Source organism: Macaca mulatta, chromosome 3 (genome assembly GCF_049350105.2).
Source record: "Macaca mulatta isolate MMU2019108-1 chromosome 3, T2T-MMU8v2.0, whole genome shotgun sequence".
Taxonomy (NCBI): Eukaryota; Metazoa; Chordata; class Mammalia; order Primates; family Cercopithecidae; genus Macaca; species Macaca mulatta.
Genome location: NC_133408.1, coordinates 48084454 through 48108943, shown reverse-complemented (window position 1 = coordinate 48108943; position 24490 = coordinate 48084454). Strand labels below are relative to the sequence as shown.

The 24490-nt window shown below is 57.5% G+C and overlaps 3 protein-coding genes across 29 annotated transcripts; 2 read left to right on the top strand and 1 right to left on the bottom strand.

The window, feature by feature from the left end:
* The first annotated feature begins 612 nt into the window (after window positions 1-612).
* Window positions 613-7631, top strand: ACHE (acetylcholinesterase). 16 transcript variants are annotated; one of them, XM_028845023.2, is made up of 6 exons: window positions 613-1055; window positions 1159-1556; window positions 3354-4441; window positions 4781-5265; window positions 6287-6456; window positions 6537-7631. In XM_028845023.2, the coding sequence occupies exons 1-6, from the start codon at window positions 874-876 to the stop codon at window positions 6707-6709; spliced, it is 2496 nt and encodes an 831-aa protein (XP_028700856.2). In that variant the 5' UTR covers window positions 613-873; the 3' UTR covers window positions 6710-7631.
* Window positions 7632-8017: 386 nt separating this feature from the next.
* Window positions 8018-8948, top strand: UFSP1 (UFM1 specific peptidase 1). Its single transcript, NM_001194350.3, has one exon. It carries the CDS (start codon window positions 8400-8402, stop codon window positions 8826-8828), a length of 429 nt encoding a protein of 142 aa, NP_001181279.2. The 5' UTR covers window positions 8018-8399; the 3' UTR covers window positions 8829-8948.
* A 58-nt stretch (window positions 8949-9006) lies between these two features.
* On the bottom strand, window positions 9007-22982 carry SRRT (serrate, RNA effector molecule). Of its 12 annotated transcripts, none has more exons than XM_077996472.1 (20): window positions 22805-22982; window positions 22421-22560; window positions 16289-16417; window positions 15894-16040; window positions 15454-15642; window positions 13456-13625; window positions 13153-13337; window positions 12879-12977; window positions 12677-12794; window positions 12349-12506; window positions 11957-12018; window positions 11778-11856; window positions 11281-11469; window positions 10744-10917; window positions 10512-10665; window positions 10199-10392; window positions 9840-9996; window positions 9559-9684; window positions 9321-9447; window positions 9007-9195 (listed from the first exon to the last, which is right to left on the bottom strand). In XM_077996472.1, the coding sequence occupies exons 2-20, from the start codon at window positions 22540-22542 to the stop codon at window positions 9120-9122; spliced, it is 2655 nt and encodes an 884-aa protein (XP_077852598.1). In that variant the 5' UTR covers window positions 22543-22560; window positions 22805-22982; the 3' UTR covers window positions 9007-9119. The 12 variants fall into 12 exon arrangements, with proteins under 12 accessions (XP_077852598.1, XP_077852600.1, XP_014989986.1 ...); XM_077996474.1 differs by having other exon boundaries at window positions 9321-9426; XM_015134500.3 differs by having other exon boundaries at window positions 9559-9660.
* Window positions 22983-24490: the final 1508 nt, after the last annotated feature.

Below are 24490 nucleotides of genomic sequence, written 5' to 3'. Positions count from 1 at the left end.
AACCTGCCTCAGATCCATTCCCCCCGCAGCAACACCCACCGTCCATTCTCCTGTCCCCTGCACCCATGCACAGCCCTTACACCTGATCTTCAGGGACCTCAACTAGGGCACACGGTCTGGCCAGTGGGGAGCCTTCAACTAGTGCGGCTAGGACGCTGAAGGCCGGATGCAGGGAGCCTCGGTGTCCAGGCAGGAGATCTGGGGTTGTCTGAGCTTGGGGCGGGGAGAGCCGGAGACAGTGGGCACAGATGCCGAGGGGTTCATCTCCCCAACACCCCCAACCCAGCTCAGTCTCCAAGGCCCAAGCGGCTGCTTTTTGCGCCACCTGGCGGCCGTCTCCAGCGAGCAGAGTGCGAGTGTCCATGCCTGCGGGACCCGGTTCCCGTGGGGCTAGCGGGCGTGGGGCGCGCCCAGCTTGGAAAGCCGGGAACCGCGCGGCCCAGGGACAGGCAAGACTCCGGATTCAACCCCTGCGAGGCCCCGAGACCCAGCGCTCGCGGTCCCAAGCGGCGGCGCACGCGTTCCCGGGGCGCTGCGGGGCGCGAGGCAGCCAGAGCGAGCGTGCGCGCACGCGCCCATCCCACGCCGCGCCCCGCACCGCCGCGCGCGCGCACGCACGCCCCGACGCTGGCCTGCGCCGGCCGCTCTCCCACGCGGGGGCCTGGGGGTTCCCGAGCCCGCAGCCTCCGGAAAGCGGGCGCCGCGCGGTATTGCCGCCTGCACCTCTGGTGTGGGGACCCTGCTGCAGCAGCCCTGTCCACACGGGTGACCTCCTGGAGGGCGGGGCGGGGGGCAATCTGCGCGGGTCAGGCCCCTTGGAGCAGACTAGGGGCGCCCGGGCCAGGCCGCTCCCACCTGCCAGCAGTGCGGCCAATGAATGCTAGGCCTGGTGATGTCATGCCCCGACCGGACCCTGGTGACGAAAGTCCGAGGTCACCCGTCAGGGAACCAGCGCAGACCCACCCGCGGGGATTCCAGAAGTTTCCACTGCCACCGCGGAGTGCGGCCTCGACCCGCAGCCTTGCGCGTGCCACCACGCTGGCCTGCCTTCTCAGGTGTCCCCGAGTCACCCTTTCCTCCCCCCGGGAGTCTCCTGTCTCCATGCCCCCCCACCTCATTTCCACTCGCGATCCCATGTTTACACCTCCATTCCCACAGGTGTCCCTTCATCCCCAGGAGTGTCCCACGTCACCATTTCTGCACCAGTGCCACCTGGACCCCTAACGGGACGGTCCTCGGCCACACTCCCACATGCCTCTCCAACCATGCCACCCCTGTCTCTGTCGTGGCCGTGGATGCATGGCCCCTTGGCCTTGCGCTAACTTCCCCAGCCTCGAGCGAGACCATCAGGGTGTCCAAGTGTGTCCGTCCGTCTGTGAAAGTCGGTGCCTGCGTTTGTCTGTGCCTGTCGCTGCATGAGGTCGTCCGTCTGCGCGTGTCTGTCTCCACGGGCTTCTGTCCGTCTGTCTGTCACGTGGGTGTCTGCTCCGCCGCTGCAGGTCTTTGGGTCGCGTCTGTCACTGCGCGTCTGTCGTCGGTCGGCGTCTGGCACTGGAGTGCGTCTGGGCCCCGGGGTCTCCGGGTCTCGGCTCCGAGGGAGGGAGAGAGAGGGGAGGTGGCCGCCCGGGGAAGCGGGGAGGGGCGGGGGCGGAGACAGTGGGCGGGGGCGGGCGGGGGCGCTGTGCAGCCCGCAGGGGGTGTGTGTGGGGGGCCGGAGGCGGCGGCTGTCAGAGTCGGCTCAGCCTGCGCCGGGGAACATCGGCCGCCTCCAGCTCCCGGCGCGGCCCGGCCCGGCCCGGCTCGGCCGCCTCAGGTGAGTCTCCCTCCCCGCCCGGGACACTCCTTCCGGCCCGCGTCCGGGACACCGTGCGCTCCCCGAAGGGTCCAGGCCCCCCTAACGGGACGGCTCCCGCGTCGCCGGGCCTGCCCAGCGCCGCCCTCCGCTGCCCAGCACTCGTCCGGAACTCTTCCCCGGCCGCTTCACACTCACCGACGCCCACGCAGGAGCTCAAGCCCGCCGCCTCTGCGCTCCGATTCCTGCGGGGACCCCCGAGCGCCCTTTCCCCGATCGCTCCCTAGTCCGGGGCCACTGGAAGACACCCCCTGATTGGGGCGGTACCCGAGCTGCGCAGGTTCCCGGCGCCGGGCTGGGAACCCCCATCCACAGGGCCGCAAGCCCAGCGCCCCTGCGCAGCGCCCCGCAGAGGCCCCCTCCCAGGCCCAGGACGCCCCCTCCTGCGGAGACTCCATCTCTATTTTTTGGGAAGGGGAGGCTCAGCGGAAGCCCCGAGTTATAATTAGCGCCACTTGGGTTTCCTAGTTAATCTCCAGCAGCATCACCACCCCCAGCTCAGGACAGTGGGGGCTGGGCGAGGGGTGACCGGCGGGAGAGGGGGGAGTTCCCACCCGGGGAATTTTGATCCTTTGGCTGGAGATGCCGGAACCGTAACAGCTGCTGCCCCCAAAATAGCGCCCCCGCCCCTGCAGCCGGGGATCTCCGGAGCCCCGGGAACACAAGCGTCCTGGCTCGCCCTTCAGGCGGCTCCGCAAGGCCCTTGATCCCCCAGTCCCCCACCCCAAGTTCCCGGCTCCAGGTTCCCGGCTCGGGGCGGGGAGCGCCAACCTTTTCTCGGTCTCTACTGCCCTCCGCCGGCGGCGGCGTGCACGGCAGCTTCAGACGGATGGGGGCTCTCGAGTCCTGGGGGACACGGGCTGGCTAGCCTGTTTGCTGGGGCTGGGCTGGGAGCGTGCGCAGCTGATGGGAACCCGCGGGCATCAGTGCTCGGTGCCAGACATTGGATGAGATGGGGCAGGGTTGGGGGGGAGTGGACTAGACAGGATTTGGGGGACCCCGGGACCTAAGGCTTCCACACCCTGAATGCCCAGCCCACCGTCCCCCAGGGCCCCGGGCCTGGCCAACGCAGGAGAGCGGGGCTGCGCCTTCAGGCCGCAGCAAGCTCCCCCAGCGGCACCGCCCGTCCGTGAGGCCGCGCCCCTGTCGGGTGGCCTGTGCGTGGACTGAGGCCTCTGGTGCCCGCACTGCACGAGCTGGGCTCGGCCCAGTTCGGGGAAGAGGTGAGGGCGGCGGACTCCTGGGGGGTAGAGAGGGTGCTCTTCTCTGTTCATTTGTCTGGATGTGGGTGTCTGCCTGATCTCCGTCCCCTCCTGCCCAATGGCCTGTGTCCTTGTCTCTGCCTGTCTCCTTCCCTCCCTCCCTGTCTCCCCTCATCTTTGCCAACCTGCCCCACCTCCTCTGCAGCTGAGCGATAACCCTTGGGCCGACCATGTCCTAATCTCCTCCCTCCTGGCTTCTCGACCGACCTTTCACCCTTTCCCTTTCTTTCTCCCAGCAGACACCGCCTGCCCTGCAGCCATGAGGCCCCCGCAGTGTCCCCTGCACACGCTTTCCCTGGCTTCCCCACTCCTTCTCCTCCTTCTCTGGCTCCTGGGAGGAGGAGTGGGGGCTGAGGGCCGGGAGGATGCAGAGCTGCTGGTGACTGTGCGTGGGGGCCGGCTGCGGGGCATTCGTCTGAAGACCCCCGGGGGCCCCGTCTCTGCTTTCCTGGGCATCCCCTTTGCGGAGCCACCCACGGGACCTCGTCGCTTTCTGCCACCGGAGCCCAAGCAGCCTTGGTCAGGGGTGGTAGATGCTACAACCTTCCAGAGTGTCTGCTACCAGTATGTGGATACCTTATACCCAGGTTTTGAGGGCACCGAGATGTGGAACCCCAACCGTGAGCTGAGCGAGGACTGCCTCTACCTCAACGTGTGGACACCATACCCCCGGCCTACATCCCCCACCCCTGTTCTCGTCTGGATCTATGGGGGTGGCTTCTACAGTGGGGCCTCCTCCTTAGACGTCTATGATGGCCGCTTCTTGGTACAGGCCGAGAGGACTGTGCTGGTGTCCATGAACTACCGGGTGGGAGCCTTTGGCTTCCTGGCCCTGCCCGGGAGCCGAGAGGCCCCGGGGAATGTGGGTCTCCTGGATCAGAGGCTGGCCCTGCAGTGGGTGCAGGAGAACGTGGCAGCCTTCGGGGGGGACCCGACATCAGTGACGCTGTTTGGGGAGAGTGCGGGTGCTGCCTCAGTGGGCATGCATCTGCTGTCCCCGCCCAGCCGGGGTCTGTTCCACAGGGCCGTGCTGCAAAGCGGTGCCCCCAATGGACCCTGGGCCACGGTGGGCATGGGAGAGGCCCGCCGCAGGGCCACACAGCTGGCCCACCTTGTGGGCTGTCCCCCAGGCGGCACTGGTGGGAATGACACAGAGCTAGTAGCCTGCCTTCGGACACGACCAGCGCAGGTCCTGGTGAACAATGAATGGCATGTGCTGCCTCAAGAAAGCGTCTTCCGGTTCTCCTTCGTACCTGTGGTAGATGGAGACTTCCTCAGTGACACCCCAGAGGCCCTTATCAACGCGGGAGACTTCCACGGCCTGCAGGTAACTAGTGGGGGTGAAGCTGGCTCCTCTGGGTCCCAACAGTCCCTCCCTTCCCCCCAGGGACCCAAGCATGAGGGCTTCTCTAGACCCATTCCCAGAAGTCCCAGAAGTCCTCCCTGAGGGCTCAGATCCCAGGGTGGTCGGCAGGGCAGACAGGAAAGCCTCCATGGGTCTATTTTCTGTTTCTCTGAGTCCCTCCCCCGATCTCATCCTCTCTCTGTCTATGGTTCCAGGTCTGTAACTGTTCATCTCTCTGGCTCTTTGTCTGTCCATCTGTTTCTGTCTACTTGTCTGTCTGTGCCTGTCCCTCCATCCCACCCCGCTCTCCCTCACCCCCAGGTGCTGGTGGGTGTGGTGAAGGATGAGGGCTCATATTTTCTGGTTTACGGGGCCCCAGGCTTCAGCAAAGACAACGAGTCTCTCATCAGCCGGGCCGAGTTCCTGGCCGGGGTGCGGGTCGGGGTCCCCCAGGTAAGTGACCTGGCAGCCGAGGCTGTGGTCCTGCATTACACAGACTGGCTGCATCCCGAGGACCCGGCACGCCTGAGGGAGGCCCTGAGCGATGTGGTGGGCGACCACAATGTCGTGTGCCCCGTGGCCCAGCTGGCTGGGCGACTGGCTGCCCAGGGTGCCCGGGTCTACGCCTACGTCTTCGAACACCGTGCCTCCACGCTCTCCTGGCCCCTGTGGATGGGGGTGCCCCACGGCTACGAGATCGAGTTCATCTTTGGGATCCCCCTGGACCCTTCTCGAAACTACACCACGGAGGAGAAAATCTTCGCCCAGCGACTCATGCGATACTGGGCCAACTTCGCCCGCACAGGGTCAGCAGTGCAGAGGGAGAGGAGGCTGGGGAGGACAGGAGACGGGGGTGGGGAGACACCCACAAAGAGGCAGACACACACAGACAGAAAGGACGGGTGGGACAGGGGCAGGATAGGACAGCCAGAGAGGGACATGCTCACAAAGGAGATAAAAGGGGAGAGCAAAAGAAAGGAGACAGAGTAGGCAGAGGGAGTCTTGCAGAGACAGAGGCAAAGAAAAGTGAGGAAGAGACGAGATAGACACGGAGGGGGTGGGCACAGTGGCTCACCCCTGTAATCTCAGCCCTTTGGGAGGCCAAGGTGGGAGGATCCCTTGAGGCCAGGAGTTTGAGACCAGACTGGACAACATAACAAGACCCCGACTCTTACAAAGAAAAAAAAAAATACAAAACTTAGCCAGGTATGGTGGCTCGTGCCTGTAGTCCCAGCTACTTGGGAAGCTGAGGCAGGAGGATTGCTTGAGCCTGGGAGGTTGAGGCTGCAGTGAGCTATGACGGTGCCACTGCACTCCAGCCTGAGCTACCCTATCTCTAGAAAAAAAAAAAAAAAAAAAAAGACGGCAGACCAAGACAAAGCAGTTGGAGCTGGATTAAACCAAACCAGTGATGATTCACTAGCAGTGACACATTCTCTCACACACACACCTGTTTACCTGGATCAAGAAGAGGACAATGAAATCCAGCATCGGATGGTGGTTGTTAAAAAAAAATGTGATGTTTGTAGACATAGGACCCGTCCTGGTTATTTAGGAAGGGCTTAAGACATCCTAGCCATTTTTTTAGTGGGAGAAACAGATGGAACAGAAAAGCTGAGGGAAACGGAGAGGAGACAGGGAGCATAGGCGGAAGGGAAGACCCCATGACCGGGCGCACTGGAGAAGGGAAAGAAGTGACTTGGTGGTGGGAGGGAGGGGACGAGATCTCTGGGGCTCTCCGCAGAACTGAAGAGTCCGGGTCCCGTGGGGTTGGGGGCCGCCTCCTCCCACTGCCCGTCTGGACTGAGCCTTCCCTTCCTTCCGCAGGGACCCCAATGAGCCCCGAGACCCCAAGGGCCCGCAATGGCCCCCGTACACGGCGGGGGCTCAGCAGTACGTGAGTCTGGACCTGCGGCCGCTGGAGGTGCGGCGGGGGCTGCGCGCCCAGGCCTGCGCCTTCTGGAACCGTTTCCTCCCCAAATTGCTCAGCGCCACCGGTACGCAGGGGCCAGCGGGCAGCGGCTGGGAGGAGGGGAGTGGGAGCTGGCCAGGTGTAACCCCTCTCTTCTCCCCCTAGCCTCGGAGGCTCCCAGCACCTGCCCAGGCTTCACCCATGGGGAGGCTGCTCCGAGGCCCGGCCTCCCCCTGCCCCTCCTCCTCCTCCACCAGCTTCTCCTCCTCCTCCTCTCCCACCTCCTGCGGCTGTCACCACGGCCTCTTCCCCTACGGCCACAGGGGCCCCTCCTCTAATGAGTGGTCGGACAGTGGGGAAGGGCCCCACTCAGGGATCTCAGACCCAGTGCCCCCTCCCTCCTCAAACCAAGAGACTCACACTGGACAGGGCAGGAGGAGGGGACCGTGCCTCCCACCCTTCTCAGGGACCCCCACGCTTTTGTTGTTTGAATGGAAATGGAAAAGCCAGTATTCTTTTATAAAATTATCTTTTGGAACCTGAGCCTGACACTGGGGGGGAGAGGGAGGCCCTGGGCTGGGTAGCACCCCCCACTGGGGCTATAACGGTCAACCATTTCTGTCTCTTCTTTTTCCCCCAACCTCCCCCTCCTGTCCCCTCTGTTCCCCTGTCTTCCGGTCATTCTTTTCTCCTCCTCTCTCCTTCCTGCTGTCCTTCTCTGGCCCCGCCTCTGCCCTCATCCTCCCTCTCGTCTTTCGCTCATTCTCCTGATCTTCTTGCCACCGTCCCACGTGGTCGCCTGCATTTCTCCGTGCGTCCTCCCTGCACTCATGCCCCCACCCACCCGCCCAAATGTCCGATCCCCGACCTTCTTCGTACCGTCCTCCCCCCCGCCTCGCCGGGCGCCCTGGCCGCAGACACGCTCGACGAGGCGGAGCGCCAGTGGAAGGCCGAGTTCCACCGCTGGAGCTCCTACATGGTGCACTGGAAGAACCAGTTCGACCACTACAGCAAGCAGGATCGCTGCTCAGACCTGTGACCCCGGCGGGACCCCCAAGTCCCCCGCTCCGCCCGGCCTCCTAGCTGTATATACTATTTATTTCAGGGCTGGGCTATAACACAGAGGAGCCCCAGACCCTACCCATCCACACCCCACCCCCGACGTCCCCCGGGGCTCCCGGTCCTCTGCATGTCTCGGACTGAGCTCCCTCCCCCGCGGTGCCTTCGCCCCTCTGGGCTGCCAATAAACTGTTACAGCCACGGGAGTGTGCGCAACTAGGGAGCTAGGGGTAGGGGCAGAACGCCGGAATCACGAGGGCCGAGTCTATGCAGGAGCGGGGCTGCAGGTCAAGAAACAGGCGAGCTCCGAGGCGGCCCCAAGGCGCCTGCTCATTCCAGCGAACGCCAATCCCCCGCCCTGCCCCGCCGGGCGGAGCTCGCGCCTGCGCAATGAGGGCCGCGGGTCGTCAGGCTGGCACGGCGAAGGGGCGGAGGGGCGGAGGGGCGGAGGGGCGGAGGGGCGGAGGGGCGGAGGGGCGGAGGGGCGGAGGGGCGGAGGGGCGGAGGGGCGGGGCGCGGCGGAGCATTGTGGGAGCTCCTGGGTCGATGCCGCTAGGTGGTTGCCGCTTGCTGCCTGCAGTGATCAACGAGGCCGGGGGAGCGCGTCCCCAGCCTGCGCGCCAGTCCTGCGGCAGCTGACCAAAGACCCGGAGCCGAAAGGAAGTGTTGGGGCCTGAGGTCGCTCTGCGCCGCTAGGAGGACGCTGTGCCTGGCCTGGGACCTCCGCTCCCGCCCACCGCCCTGGAGCTGCTGAGGGACGTCCACGTGGGCCTGCCTCCGCCGAGCCGCGGCCCTGCCCGCCTGGCGCTGCTCTCGGGCCACTACCTCTACTACCACTACGGCTGCGACGGCCTAGACGATCGCGGTTGGGGCTGCGGCTACCGCACTCTGCAGACGCTGTGCTCGTGGCCGGAGGGCCAGCCCGCAGGCGTACCCGGACTGGCCGCCGTGCAGGCGGCCCTGGAGGACATGGGTGACAAGCCCCCCGGCTTCCGGGGCTCCCGGGACTGGATCGGCTGCGTGGAGGCCAGCCTCTGCCTCGCTCACTTCGGAGGGCCCCAGGGGCGCCTCTGCCACGTACCCCGGGGAGCGGGGCTGCATGGGGAGCTGGAGAAGCTTTACTCCCACTTCGCAGGGGGCGGGGGCCCAGTCATGGTTGGAGGGGACGCGGATGCCAGGTCTAAGGCCTTGCTGGGAATCTGCATCGGGTCAGGAACGGAAGACTATGTCCTGGTATTGGACCCTCACTACTGGGGCACTCCAAAAAGCCCCAGTGAACTACAAGCTGCTGGGTGGGTGGGCTGGCAAGAGGTGAGTGCAGCCTTTGACCCCAACTCCTTCTACAACCTGTGCTTGACCAGCCTTAGCTCCCAACAGCAGCAACACACCTTGGACTGAGGGCAAAGTTACAGAACTGAGATTCTCGGGTCCCAGACATGCACCTTTGTACCTCCCACTGGTGTCCCTGCAGAGCCTGGCGCTTTTGACATCAATAATAAAAGTGGCAGGGCTGAGCAACACCTCAGGAGTTACTGTGGAAGGATGGGGGAGGTATGTAACACACGAGAGTCAGGAGCCCTGTGGAAGTGCTTTTATTGGCAGTAAGGCTGATCGTACAAAAAATTATCAGAGCTGGATGGGACAAGGTAGTCACGAGTATGGATACAGGAGTGAGGAACGGTGGACGGCTCAAAAGAAATCAACATCGTCTGGGGCATCCAGGTCCCGATATTCCACAATGGCCCTTGGGTCTCCACGAACCATCCTGTGAAATGAGAGGTAAAGGATGAGAGCTGGGGGCTCCCAAAAGGGAGTTTGCAGGCAGCAACAAAGCTTGGGTGTCTGCCCTCCTTACCTGTTGCGAGGTTTCACATCTGCCCTTCTCCTTACCTGTTGCGAGGTTTCCCAGGATAACCTCCCTGGCCTCGGAAGGCATCGTAGTTCCCTCGACCAGCACCATATGGGGCGTGGGGGTATGGAGGGCCTCCTGTGGGGACTGCAGGGCGGACAGCACCAGCTATGACAGAGATTAGTGTTGAGTTGCAAAACTATGTCCTCAACTCCATCCTGTTTCCTTCTCCCAACGCCACACACTCACCAAGCCCCTTCATCTCCCTCCTGTACTTACCTCCGTAGCCCAAGATCGGGGGCCGGGGCTGACCGTAGGGCATAAGGCCCTGGGGAGTCTGGTGTGGGTAGGGGAGTCCCGGGGTCAAACCTGGGGGGAGTACAACACGGACAGGGACATGAATTACTGCGGGGGTGGGAGGGGGATGGGTACAATTGACTTCTAGGGCTATGGCCTGAGGATGGGGCAGAAACTTTTCGGGGTGACATGTTAAAGAGAAATGGGAGTCCCTGGGTAATCAAGGGAGAGGGGACATGCGACCTTCATGGATCGTATCTTACTCTGGGCAGGGCCAGGTGGTTGGGCTGGCTTGATCTCAGGCAGAGCTGGGCGCTTGGCATCAGTGAGGAAGTTGTTAAAAAACGCCACCTCCTTTTTCACTTCCTCAATTTTCTCTGCGTGCTTGTTGAAGATATGTTTGCGCACAAACTCAGGACCCTGGGTGGAGAGAGGAGCGGGGTCAGGACAGCCAGGTAATGGTTGCCTCGCTCCCAGGCCCGACCTGGAAGGATTTCCAGCTCCCACCTGCCAGTCCAGTGAGCAGTTCCCCCACCCCTGCCCTTTAGGGGCCTTTAGGGGGCTTCCTGTCTCAACCCCACCTCCCACCACTGTAGCACGGCCATTCTCCAACATCCCAGACCTTGAATTTCTTGCCACTGAGAGGACACAGCCACTTATCCTTGCCCAGTTCCTGCGTGTTGGAGGTGACAAACTTCTCCACTTCCTGCTCCGGGTCTTTGCGCCCCATCTTCTGGGCCTCTTCCTCTGAGAGCGACTCCCGCACACTCAGCAATGGCGTGAGCTTCTCCTCAAACGTCTTTTGCCACTCCAGCACTGTGGTTTGGGAACAGAGGAAGGAAGGTTGGGAAGGAAGCCAGAAGGAAGGACGATGGCAAGGGGCTGGAGGACCGAGGCCAGGGGCAGCCGGCGACAAAGGGGAACCTGGAGCTCACCTTCCCCGTGACTGATGCGGTTGGGTGGCATGGGCCCCCGAACGTGGATGATGCCACAGCGATTGGGCATCTCGTCCTCATTGGGGTACTCACAGGTGTTGTAATAATCCAAGGAATGCACGATGCGCAGGTAAAGGAGGAGCTTGTCCAAGACCTAAGGGAAGTGAGTGCGAGTGCTCAGCTCCTGCCCTCACCACCTGAGCCCCCACGTGCCCCGTGCTGCCACTGGCACCTTGATCAACTTCTCATCCCGCTCCACGTTGATCTCTGCCGGGTTCCCTTCCTTAGGAGGCTCCTCAGGAGGGGCGCCCCCGCTGCTCCCCAGCAGCTCCTCCTCCTCAGCGCTCACTTCCTCGATCAGGTAGTCGGTGATATTCTTCAAGATCGGGTTTTGTGAGGGCAGGCTCTGGTGGGAGGAAGACCAGAGGCAAGTAAGGCAGAGAAAGACCTTCAGGGGAGGTAACCTGAGACCTTCTACAAGTGAAAGAGCAGCGAGAGAACAAGAGTTCACTGGACATAACTGGCGCCTTTTGCCCCCTTGAGATTTGTCTTCATTTTAGCTTTTGTTCCACCCCAGCCACAAATGATCACTAGCATCCCCCCGTTCTGCTGGAAGCTGGAGAAGGTGCTACCCACACAGGGAGGGACAAATGAGTGAGCAGGCAAGTGGGTGCAAGGGGGTTAAGGCTACAGATAGGTGAGGTCAGAGGTGCCCACAGCAGAGGCACCATCAGCTGCTTCTGACAAAGTCCTTTGGGGAGTCACTGACCGTTGGCAGGGGAGGCGTCCCTGGTTCTGAGGCCCAAAGCTGGGTCCTGTCGTCCAGCGTGTGGATCAGCTTGGCTGCCAGCTTGATGTCGTTGCGCACAATCTGCTTGTGCTGGGTGATGCCATTGATATTGCGAACGCGCCGGGTCAGGTCCCTGTTCACACCAGGGCTCAGCTCGCACTCCCGGAGCTGGAGGGCAGACATCATTGGAAGCTTATCCCACTTACCCCACTTGCTGGAGAAGTAGCAGCTCTAAGACCCTCCCCTCTTGAGCACCAGCGATTGATCAGACTGCAAGCTCCCTGGGGACGGGGACCACATAGGTCCTGTCCATGGTAACAGCCCTAGAGCCTTGCCCAGAGACAATGTAGGCAGACGAAACGGTCAAAGAGGATGCAGAACAACTGGCCTATCAGACGAACAAAGTCATGCAGAGGTCCCGTGGGGCATAGAGAGCCTCCCTTCCTCTTCCCCACAGTCCCACCCGGAGCACTCACACGGATGTTCTGCAGGTTCCAACAGATCTCTTTAATGTTAACACTGCGGTCGAAGGTCACCCAGCCACGACGGAAAAACCTACATAAGAAAGAAAATGTTAGCACAGTCAAGCAAGGGAGTTGGTGTTGGCCATTAACATTCCCCTGCACTTTTCCCTCCAACACAACGAGTTACTCACCTCCTCTCTGGCTGGGGCTCTGAGAGCGCCACCCGCATAAAGCCTGGGTACCTTTTACAAAGCTGCAAGAAGCAGAAAACCAGCCCCATGTAGTGACTCAAGGATTCACTCGCTTCTTCCTCCAATCCCCCACTGTCCTCAGAACCCTAGGACTAACTGCTTTGTCACTCTTCCCATCCTTGGGCAGGGAAAAACCACTAAAGGGCTTCAAACACCAGCACCTGAAAGCCAATGGCGTGATCAGGACTAGTCCTCAGAGGCCATGGGCCCTGGGGAAGGGGCCTCCCTAACAGGTGAAATGGGGGCATCTGTCACAGGCAGGGCCCCACTGCCTTCCCTCTGCCCTCCACTTCTCCATCGGCCCTGCCCCGACTCCATGGGTCCCCACTCACGGAGATGATCTCAGCCCGGGAGATGTTGGGCGCAATGTTGCGCATGAAGAGGGAGCAGGTCTTATGCAGCGGCCGCGGCTTGCACTCCAGCCCGGCGGCATCCTTGGGCTTCTCCCATTCTTCTTCCTTGGGCTTCTCCTTCTCCTTGAGCGCTTCTTCTGGGCAGGAAGGGGTAGGAAGGAGTTGGTGCATTTTTATTACTGATTTTGATGGGGAGGATAGAGAAGCTTTCCCCTAAAAGCCACCCTCCCTCCCACATCAATGTCACCAACCGCTCACCTCCCCACCCGCATTAGAATGCACTTTAGAAGCACAAAAGAAACCCTACCGGCCTCCTCCTTCTCCTCCTCAGCCTGGCCGCTCTCGGACTCCGACTCGGACTCCGACACACTGCCCTCATCAAAGCTGTCGTCCCCGCTGTGCTTCCGGTTCCGCTTCTTGCTACTCTGGGCAAGCCACAGCGGAAGGGACAAGTCAGTGTGCCAGGACCCCAGCAACGACACTCTGACCCCAGGTCATAGACACCTCACCTTTTTGGCTTCTTTCTCAGAGTCTTCTTTCTTCTCTTCCTTGTCCCCGTCACCCTCCGACTTCTTCGTTTTGTCATCATTAGAACTGTCATTCTCGGACTATGGGAAGAGACAACCACTGGGGATGTCAAACCTCCCCTTCCACCTTTATCAGAGGGCCACCACCCTGACAGCTGAGGCCACAGGTTCATTTTCTCCACCCCTCCCAGAACACAGCCCCGCACTTGTAGCTCCTTTGGACCCCGAGGCAGCACTAGAGGCCCGGCGCTCGGACCTGCTTGCCGTCTTCCTTCTTCTCGTCCTTGTCGTTTGTTTTACGCTCCCCGTCCCCAAGGCCTGCTCCAGCCCGTCCTTCCTCTTTCTTGCCAGGCTCCCCAGGCTTTCCTGCCTGTTCCTCCTCCTCCTCCTGCTCCAGGATGCGGAGATCATTCTCTGTGCCTCCTTCCATCTTAATCACAGCTACCAACAAAGGGAACAGAGTTCACAACCCCAGGGCCCTGGCTCCTGTCAACCCGTATCTGCCTGGTCCCCAAATACACCCACCCCAAATGCCTGCCAGCCCTCCAAATCCACACACCTGCATCCAGCATCTTGACGATGGCATCAGCTTTGTCTATGTCCAGGAGAAGATTATCAAACCAGCCAGTCTCCATGAGGGACAGGAAGACCCTCAGACGGTTTTGCAGGCCCCCCCGGGCCTCCTGCCGACGCTTCCCCACCTCATCTGGGTGGTACTTAGACCGAAACCTGGGAACGAAGCGGGGGAGGGAAAGACAAAACAATTACTGGAAGCCAAAGCCAGGATGTGGGAAGGGGCCCAGGAAAGACAGGGCATAGCCCCCATCCTCTCACACCCACAAAAGGTCATCAAAACAGAGAGATTAGGGGATAGGGTTGCACTAGAACCACCCAACACCCCAAAGGGAACCAGAAGTTGTGCTCTGAGAAGATCTGGGGGAAAACCAGGAACTAAGAGCTCTGGATTTGGGAAGACCAATGACTACAGGGGGACGCCAGGGTTGGAGAGGCAGATTTACCACTTTAAGTCTCTGGGAAACACTAACTAGTCAAAAGGTGTCATTTCCCAAAGCTTCAGAGAGGAAGGCTCAGGAAATAGCAGGCCCTGAAGAACCTCCCTCTCCTCACCAACCCCAAACTGCAGTCATTCAAAAACTGCTCCCGCCAACTCCCTCCACCCCAAGGTGGAAGACAGAGGGGGCCAGATAGCAAAAGCCCAGAGGCAGGGCACCTTTCTCCACCCGTGGGAAGATAAGCAAGACGGTGAAGGGACAGGAAAGACCGAAGGGAGAGACTGGAGTGCCCTTTAGAGCCTCAGGTCCTGCCCACAGGGGAGAGACAGGAGAGGGCTGGAAGGTTAGGGAGGAAAAGAAAAATAAAACATTTCAAATAGGACCTCAGGGGGAAAACAGAAGAAATGAGGAGTATGAGGAAAAGGGGAAAGGGAGGAAAGGGGAAAGTGTGAGAAAGTCCCAGAAACCAAAACAAAGGGAAAAACTAAAGAGAGAGAAACTGAAAAAACCAACAGGGCGGAAGGCAGTGTTAGGCAGGGAGCAAGAACAGGGACAGAGAAGAATGAAAGTGCATGAGAGATTAGGACAAAGACACAGAGCAATTTGAGAGGGGACAGCGAAGACAGAACAGAACCACGAGTGGGGCGGAGGAGGAAAGGAAAGCCGCAGGCATCACCTCCAGGATCTTTACCTTGGCCGCTTGGTCAAACAGAGCTCAAGATTTAACTAGCGGCGCCCAGGGCCCATGCTGGCTGGTGGGCCACCGGCTGGCTCCTGGCTGGGCGCCCGGCCGAGATGCCCTGCCCCGCGGGACTCCGCAGTGGGGCCTGACTGGCTAGCTGCCTGAGCAATCACATTCAGCTAAACCGCTGCATTGTGCACAGCAGTGCCCTGCCTGTCTGCCTGGCCGGGCCGCGCAGCTCAGCCCAGGGGCTCATGTATGGGCTGGGTATGGTGGGGGTGGAGGTGGGTTTGCTCCGAGCTCCGTCGATGAGCGGGTGTAGTTCCCAGTTCTGGCTCTTTTCAAGGAGGAGGAGCAGAAAGAGGATGAGGAGGAGGAGGAGCAGGAAGGGGGGAAAAGATGGTTGATTAAAATTAAAACATCCACAAAAGGAAAAAAAAATTAAAATTCTTTTTCTGTCAAATGACCCTGAGATCTTTGCTTTTCCTGTCTGGATTCACTCGTCGCTTTAGGAGGATGCCACAGTCACACGGGGTCCTGGTGATCAGGGATGACAATGACCCAACACCAGCAAATGGGAAGCGGCCTGTTTGCTGCCCCAAGGGGCCAGGTGGCTCTGGCCTGCTGCCTGGAGGTGTCCCACTCTCTGAGGACAGCAGGACAGGAGATAGGGCAGGGCGGGGGCCGTGGCAGTCGCTGAAGTGAGGGGGAGACCCCATCAGCCAATGCTGTCATACTTCCCGACCCCCACCCCCAGAAAGTTCCGGACAGGGGAAACTGGGAAGAGGACAGGGCCGCGGCTCCACCAGCGGGGCCAGGGGGACATGCCAGGGCAGAGATCCAGGGAAGCAGGGGCACTCACCACTCCTCATCTTTGTGCGCCAGGAAGAAATCCTGCATCTGCTGCCTCCGGAAATCCAGCTTATAGTCATTATAGCGCTTGACGGCCTCCGTCTCATCCACCGAGTCATCCAGGGAGAGGAGAAACTCCTTGAAGGTCTTCATCACAGGCGGCGGCACACCCAGGTCGATCTCTGCGATGCTGCCCAGCCTGGAGGGGACCCCAGTCAGAAAGGCTTGGTTGTTGGGGAAGGGTTGGAGGCTACAGGGGCCAAAGTAGCCAGGTGCCCCCCTTCTTTGCCCACCATGGACATCACCCCAAACCCCAACAGCTACTACCCCCATCCCAGCGACATGTCTCTGTGGGCCTGACCCACTCCCTGGCTTCAACCATGGCCTTCAGCAACCCCATCCATCCCCCAGGCCTACCAACCCCCTTCTCCCGAAAAGCCCGGCCCTTACCTGGCCTGGATAGGCAGGACATGGTGCTGCATGATGTGGACGTCGGGGTGGCCCCAGGGCTGAGGGGGGCCATAAGTTGGGCCCCCACCCCCCCCAGCATAGGGCATCTCATAGCCACTGTGGTATGGGTCAGAGCTGTGCTCATCCCTGAGGGTGGGGGACACAAAAGTAAGGCAGAGAAGGGAGTCACCTCCCCAGAGCATGAAGGAGGACAGACAGACAGGGGTACACACAGCATGGTCTCCCACACAAGGGTTTCAAGGGACAAAGAAACAATGGGTGATGGGAAGTTGAGAAAAGGAAATGACAAAGATTTAGGCACAGGTGAGGGGAGAAAGGGGAGGCCCAAGTGGAACTGAGGTGAAGGGGAGAAGAGGGAAACCGCTCCATCTCACCAGTCTCGCCTCATGCGCTTCTGTGGCGGGCTGAGTTCATGGCGAGGTGGCGAGAAGCGCTCTCGCCGATTCCGGTCATAGTCCCGATATTCACCCCGACTACGGCGCTCACGGCCACGGTCCCACTCTCTGGAGGTAAGAACAAGTAACAAAGATTAAAGGTCAGGCATGGTGGCTCATGCCTGTAATCCAAGCACTTTGAGAGGCCGAGGCAGAAGATCACTTGAGGCCAGTTCAAGACCAACCTGGGCAATAGTGAGACCCCATCCCTATAAAACATTTTTTAGGCCGGGCGCGGTGGCGCAAGCCTGTAATCCCAGCACTCTGGGAGGCCGAGACGGGCGGATCACGAGGTCAGGAGATCGAGACCATCCTGGCTAACCCGGTGAAACCCCGTCTCTACTAAAAAATACAAAAAACTAGCCGGGCGAGGTGGTGGGCGCCTGTAGTCCCAGCTACTTGGGAGGCTGAGGCAGGAGAATGGCGTAAAACCCGGGAGGCGGAGCTTGCAGTGAGCTCAGATCCGGCCACTGCACTCCAGCCTGGGCGACAGAGCAAGTCTCAAAAAAAAAAAAAAAAAAATTTTTTTTTATTTTTTAAAAAGGTAACAATAATTAAAGATGCAGCTGGATATGCCACAGCCACGCTCTTTAAACAGGCCCTTCTTACACCCTGAAATACCAAACTAAAAAGCCTACAATTATAGGCCGGGCGCGGTGGCTCAAGCCTGTAATCCCAGCACTTTGGGAGGCCGAGACGGGCGGATCACGAGGTCAGGAGATCGAGACCATCCTGGCTGACACGGTGAAACCCTGTCTCTACTAAAAAATACAAAAAACTAGCCGGGCGAGGTGGCGGGCGCCTGTAGTCCCAGCTACTCGGGAGGCTGAGGCAGGAGAATGGCGTAAAACCCGGGAGGCGGAGCTTGCAGTGAGCTGAGATCCGGCCACTGCACTCCAGCCTGGGTGGCAGAGCGAGACTCCGTCTCAAAAAAAAAAAAAAGCCTACAATTATAAAACTTCACTCCTAACAGAAAAAGATTTTTCTCTAGTCGGGGCAAGCCACTGCACTCCAGCCTTGGCAATAGAGACCCTGTCTCAAAACAAAACAAAACAAAGATTCTTGTCTAACTCCGTGAGTTAAGCCAATACCCAAGAACTGATGGTTCTCCAACTGTTCTCTCAGCCTGGCCTTCCACCTAAGCTCCAGACCCACATGAATCACCCCTGCTACAGGCCCGCTCACGGGCAGGAGGTCGGGGCTGCGGCAGGCTTCGATTGCACCAGTGCATTCAGCCCGGGTGACAGAGGGAGATCCTGTCTCTAAAAATAAAAAGAACTTTCTTAAAATCATCCCCCACTAGAAGTCCATCACCCCCTCAAATTCAACCTGTCAGAATCAAGCCTATTTGGCTGGGGACGGTGGCTCACGCCTGTAATCCCAGCACTTTGGGAGGCTGAGACAGGTGGATCACGAGGTCAGGAGATTGAGACCATCCTGGCTAACACGGTGAAACCCCGTCTCTACTAAAAATACAAAAAAAATTAGCCGGTTGTGGTGGCAGGCACCCTTAGTCCCATCTACTCAAGAGGCTGAGGCAGGAGAATGGCGTGAACCTGGGAGGCGGAGCTTGCAGTGAGCCGAGATCGCACCACTGCACTCCAGCCTGAGCAACAGGGCAAGACTCCGTTCCAAAAAACAAAAAAAAAACAGAATCAATCCTATTCATCCCACCATTATGGGCCCAAATGTCTTTTCCTCCCCTGACTCCCCACTCTGCTGTAACGGAACAGCATCTCTCCCCAGCTGTCATTCACTACCCTCACCGCTAATTACTGCTCCTGCTAATCCTCTGCCTCAAAGCCTATCAAAGCTGTCCCACACTCTGCCATCCCCACACAACCTGTCCTAGTCCTTGTCCTTGTCCAGTGTGGCTCCTGCAGCCCTGGCTGCCCACCTGCTTCTGGTCTCTCGCTTCTGTCTCCCCACTGGCAGGCGGACCTTCCTCAAACACAAGTCTCATCACATCACACCCTTACTTCAATGCCAGTAAGCAACACTGTTGTTTTAACTTGGGCTCCTGGCTGTCACTCCAGCCTCTCGACCAGCCTCCCCACCAGTCACCAACCTCCCAACCAGTCACCCAGCCTCCCCCATCCTCATCTTCTTCTTCTTTTTTTTTTTTTTTTGGAGACAGTCTCACTCTGTTGCTCAGGCTGGAGTGCAGTAGCGCAATCTCACTCTCGGCTCACTACAGCCTCCGCCTCCTGGGCTCAAGCAATTCTCCTGCCTCAGCCCCTTCATACTCTTAAAAATGACTGAGGACATCAAAGAGTTTCTGCTTATGTGGGTTACATCTATCAATACTTACTATATTCAAAATTAAAACAAAACATTCCAAAACCTTCATTTTTAAATTACACAGTAAGATGAAATAGATCACATGTTTTTATGAAAAGTGATTATTTTCCAGAAAAATTCTGGTGAGAAAAAGTGGCGTTGTTTTTACATTGTCACCAATCTCTCCAAGTTCTGGCTTTGTAGAGGATAGCTTCTACACTGAAATCTGTTGAGATATTCTGTTCTATTTGAAAAATGAGGCAGGCCGGGCATGATGGCTCACATCTGTAATGAATGCTAGCACTCTGGAAGGCCAAAGCAGGTGGATTGCCTGAGCCCAGGAGTTCAAGACCAGGCTGGGGCAACATGGTCAAACCACCTTTCTACTAAAAATACAGAAATTAGCTGGCTGGCTAGAAGTGGTGGCTCACGCCTGTAATCCCAGCACTCTGGGAGGCCAAGGCGGGCAGATCACTTGAGGTCAGAAGTTTGAGACCAGTCTGGCCAACATGGCAAAACACTGTCTCTGCTAAATACACAAAAATTAGCCAGGGGTGGTGGCAGACACCTGTAATCCCAACTACTTGGGAGGCTGAGGCGGGAGAATCGCTTGAACCCAGGAGGCAGAGGTTGCAGTGAGCCCAGATCATGCCACTATACTCCAGCCTGGGCAACAGAGTGAGACTCCATCTCAAAAAAAAAAAAAAGAAAGAAAAAAAAAATTAGCTGGGTGTGGTGGCATACACTTGTAGTCCCAACTAATCAGGAGGCTGAGATGGGAGGATCACCTGAGCCTGGGGAAGTCAAGGCTGCAGTGACCCACGGCCATGATTGTGCCACTGCACTCCAACCTGGGCAACAGAGTAACACCCCGTTTTAAAAAAAAAAAAAAAACAGATAATCAGGCCTCACACTAATAAGGAGTTGAAAAAGCCTTTTCAGATTAACTGTAGACATTCATTTTGGATACTACGCAAAATTCAACAAGAAATAGGTTCTTTTTTATCTTTTCTTTATGCTACCTTGTCCAAGACGGAAGTAGTTTCTCACAGGCTAGTTAGAACCTTCAATCTGAAATAGTATCAGTGAATATTTCTTTCTCTGCTACATTAAAATGCACTCTTCTATCTTGCCCTTTGAATGGACTTTGATATGTCTCACACAATATCAAAATGTATGCATCAGCATCACTGCCTATCTCACCAAAAAAGTCTTTACTTAATGGGAAGCTGTCAAGCTCACATTAGTAGATAGAAGTTTTCCAAAATTTTAATTTCCTTTTTTTTTTTAGACAAGGTATTTCTCTGTTGCCCAAGCTGGAGTGCAGTGGTGCAATCAAGGCTCACTCTCACCTCGACCTCCCAGGCTCAAGCCATCCTCCCGCCTCAGCCTCCTGAGTAGCTGGGACTACAGGCATGTGCCACCACCCCCAGCTAATTTTTGTATTTTTTTGTACCGACAGATTTCACCACATTGCCCAGGTTGTTCTCAAATTCCTGGGCTCAAGCAATCCACCCACCTTCTCCTCCCAAAGTGTTGGTATTACAGGCATGAGCCACTGCGTCGGCCCAAAATTTTAATTTTCACTGGAAAGTGCTACTTCATCACTGGCAACAAATACTGACAGCTTACACTGAAGTAACAGGTTCTCAGTTCATTTTCAAGATGTCTGCCAAATACCCAAGTATGAACAATCACTATTTGTCATTCATTCAAGTAAAAATAATGTCCCATGGAAAAAAGCTGTTAGTTCAGCTCACTCAATCACATGCATACTCTTGCTCAAGAAAACTAATGCAGGCCTGTAATCCTAGCACTTTGAGAGGCCGAAGCACTTGAGGTCAGGAGTCCCAGCTACTCGAGAGGCTGAGGCAGGAGAAGCGCCTGAACCGGGGAGGTGGAGGCTGCAGTGAGCTGACATTGCACCACTGCACTCCAGCCTGGGCAACAGAGAGAGATTTTATGTCAAAAACAAAGACGTACAGTCAAGAGTCCAATTTAATCAAATTAAATGTTTTACTCTTTCATCAAGAACCATTGATAGAACTGGCATTTTTTTTTTTTTTGAGACGTAGTCTTGCTCTGTCGCCAGGCGGGAGTGCAGTGGTACGATCTCGGCTCACTGCAACCTCTGCCTCCCAGGTTCAAGTGATTCTCCTGTCTCAGCCTTCCGAGTAGCTGGGACTACATGCGCATACCACGGCACCTGGCTAACTTTTTCTATTTTTAGTAGAGATGGGGTTTCACAATGTTGGCCAGGATAGTCTCGATCTCTTGACCTCATGATCTGCCCATCTTGGCCTCCCAAAGTACTGGGATTACAGGTATAAGCCACCGCGCCCAGCTGGCTTTTTCTTTTTTTTTTTTAAACTCTTTGCTGTCACTGCCTTGATGTTTGCTAAAGCATCAGCAGTTTTACCCACCACTGCTATGGCACCATCAGTGGAAATGGCAATAATATGTAAACATTAGCACAAAAAATAATTTTAGCCTCGGAGACTCCCTATGGTCTGCGGACATCCTGAGAAACAGGACTCTAACCAAACTAGAATATGCTAAAAGCACACATTATGTCCACAACTCCAAGCTGTTCGTGTCACTCGTGTCTGGGGAATTCCCACTTATCTTTCTAAGTCTAGCTAAGTGTCACTTTCCAGTGGGTCCCTGACACACCCCCTCCAGCACCGCTCCCCTCCTTTAGAGATCTGTTCCCTTAATGCTTATCCTCTTTATAACTTCCGCTATGTATTCTCATTTACAGAATACATCCATGGCCATTCTGAACCCCCAGGCCAAGCCCACACTGTAACATCCTCAGGTCAATAACCACATCTTATAATCAATCAATCCAATCAGCACCACCCAATAAACTCTGAGATTTTAGGCAAAACAGTGACAAAAAACCTAATCATATATTGTCAGGGAAATAGTCTGACAACCTCTCCAGTCAGATCAACTCTATATTATTATTTTTCTGAAGCAATCTTCCTAAAATATAATTTACAACCTGGGCAACAGAGCAAGACTCTGTCTCTACAAAAAATAATTTTAGACCAGGTACTGTGGCTCATGCCTGTAATCCCAGCACTTTGGGAGGCTAAGCTGGGTGAATCACCTGAAGTCAGGAGTTCCAAACCAGCCTGGCCAACATGGTGAAACCCCGTCTCTACTAAAAATACAAAAATTAGCCAGGTGTGGTGGCGGGTGCCTGCAATCCCAGCTACTCGGGAGGCTGAGGCAGGAGAATTACTTGAACCCCAGAGGCGGAGGCTGCAGTGAACCAAGACTGCGCCACGGCACTCCAGGCTAGCCGACAGAGCGAGACCCTGTCTCGAAATAATAATAACAATTTTTAAAAGTTAGCCAGGAGTGATGGCCTCCCCCTGTACTCCCAACTGCTCAGGAGGCTGAGGCAGGAGGATCGGTTGAGCTCAGGAGGTGGAAGCTGCTATGACTGCACCACAATGCACTCCAGCCAGGGCAGAACAAGACCCCATCTCCATAACAAAACAAAAAGAAAGCAAAAAAGCACGTTTTTCGTGCATGTATAAACAGTGCTTCTTCATTCTCAAACTCTTAGCTCTATTGCTCTGATCTGCTGAGAATTTAAAAAACCAAGCCACACAGCTAGTTACTTGGCCAACAACAAATAGGCTGAACAACAGCAAACGATCCAATGAGCCATTTCATAGGGTTCGCCCTCATAAAAATTACAAGGGGGAAAAAGAAAAGCGACGCGGGTGGCGTGAAACGGCATTAAATGGGGACAAGAAGAAGTTAAAAACGGCTCACCTGTCATTCCAATCGTCCCCTCGACGTCTTTCATCTCTCTCGCGGGAACGGTCGTAGTCGCTGCGCTCTCTTCTGAACTTGTCTCTGCGCCTTCGATCGTACTCGTCATCACTGTCACCCATGGCGCGGTCTGAGGGGGCCTGGGGACCGGGGAGGGGCGGTCAGGGTGGTGCAAAAGGACAAGCGGAGGAAGAGATCGTCCCTCGCGGGCACCTCGCCCGCTTCCCTCCCGTCAAGGCCAGCCCTCCGCGGCCCCCACCATCCTGGGCCTCAGGACGCGGCTCCAATGCTTCCACTCGCCCCGAGGGTCTCCCAGCACGCCCCCGTGGCCCCCGGTTCCTCTCGCGCCCCAGCGGGGCCCCCCAGGCTCCTCCCCTCCCCCACCTGGGAGCGGCCGCGGCCGTTGGACTCGCGCTCGGACGGGCTGGATTTCAGGGCGACCTGGGCCGCGGGCGCGCGACGAGGACGACGAGGAGGGCGAGACGAAGACGGAGCTCTTGGTTACAGGGCCAAAGAGAGGGGAACAAAAGTGGGACAACCAAGGATGGGCGGTAGCGAGCGCGGCCCGCGTTGCGCCTGCGTCACCCACGCCTCCGAGGCACAAAGCTCCCCCCTCGCGGCCCGAACTGGAACTAACGAACCGAGCGCGATGGGCGGGGAGAGCAGGGCGTGACGGGAAAGGGGCGGGGTTCTCGCAAGTCTCGCGCGGTTTTTCGAGACGAGAATGGCTAGAGTTTTAGGAACTACGGGAACTCGGCTGGGCCAAGCGCGGCCTCGGGGGGCGAAGGCGCTCTCTGGGCGCGAAGGGAGAGCTTCCGAGGGCCGAAGTCGAGGATCGCGCGACCCCGGATGTGTAGGGGGGTCTGAGCCAGTCCTCATCCAGCCGTGTTCCCCCTACGGGCCTCCTGACCTCACCGGGGGGGTTTCGTCCTCTCCTCGGGCAGGACGTGGACTTGGGAAGCGCGTTTAGGGGATGGAAGATGGAAGCAACCATTTTAAAGCATCGTCTCCCACCATTTTCTGCTCCAAATATCCAGCCAAAAGTGGGTGCCACAGTGCGCACTAAATGCAAAGTCCGCCATTCCTGATCTTCCTCGACAAAAACGCCCCATCTTTAAGGAAAATTGGTAGATCTCAGTTTTAACCCCACTCAGTACTTGGATGATATAGGCTGTAAGTTAAGGCCCGAAACAGTATGGACCGCCCACATTCAGTGGACTGCCACGCCCGGGAGTAACACCAAGGCCCCTCTCAGAATTGAGTGTGAGACCTAATAGGAAGGCCAGCTGAGGTGACTCACGCCTGCAGTCCCAGCGCTTTGGGAGGCCGAGGTGGGAGGATCACTTGAGCCCAGGAGTTGAAGACCTGTGTGGGCAACATAGCAAGACCCCTTTACAGAATATTTAGGGCCAGGCACAGTGGCTCACACCTGTGATCCCAGCACTTGGGAAGGTTGAGGAGGGAGGACTTGAGCCCAAGAGTTCAGGACTAGCCTGGGCAACATAGCAAGATCCCATCTACGCACAAAAAAATAACAACTGGGCTTGGTAGGATGCCCCTGTGGTCCTAGCTACTGGGGAGGCTAAGCTAGGAGGACTGTTTGAGCCGAGGAGTTCAGGGCTGCCTTGAATTTCACCACTGCACTCTAGCCTGGGGAACAGAGTGAGACCCTGTCTCAAAATAGATACATATAGGAAATCTTGCCTCCTCCCTAAGGCATGCTTGCTCCCAGCACTGAGAGGTGGGTAGTGACAGATTACAAGAGTTGTCCAAAAAAACTGGACCTGAGCCAAAAAGACCCAGGTTCCACCATTTAAGAACCATGCAATCTGGGGGAGTCACTCTCCTCTGGCATCCTCACATGTAAAAATGCAGACAGTGGCTGGGCGCGGTGGCTCACGCCTGTAATCCCGACACTTTGGGAGGCCGAAGCGGGCAGATCACTTGAGGTCAGGAGTTTGAGACCAGCCTGACCAACGTGGTGAAACTCCATCTCTACCAAAAATACAAAAATTGGCTGGGCGCGGTGGCTCACACCTGTAATCCCAGCACTTTGGGAGGCCGAGGTGG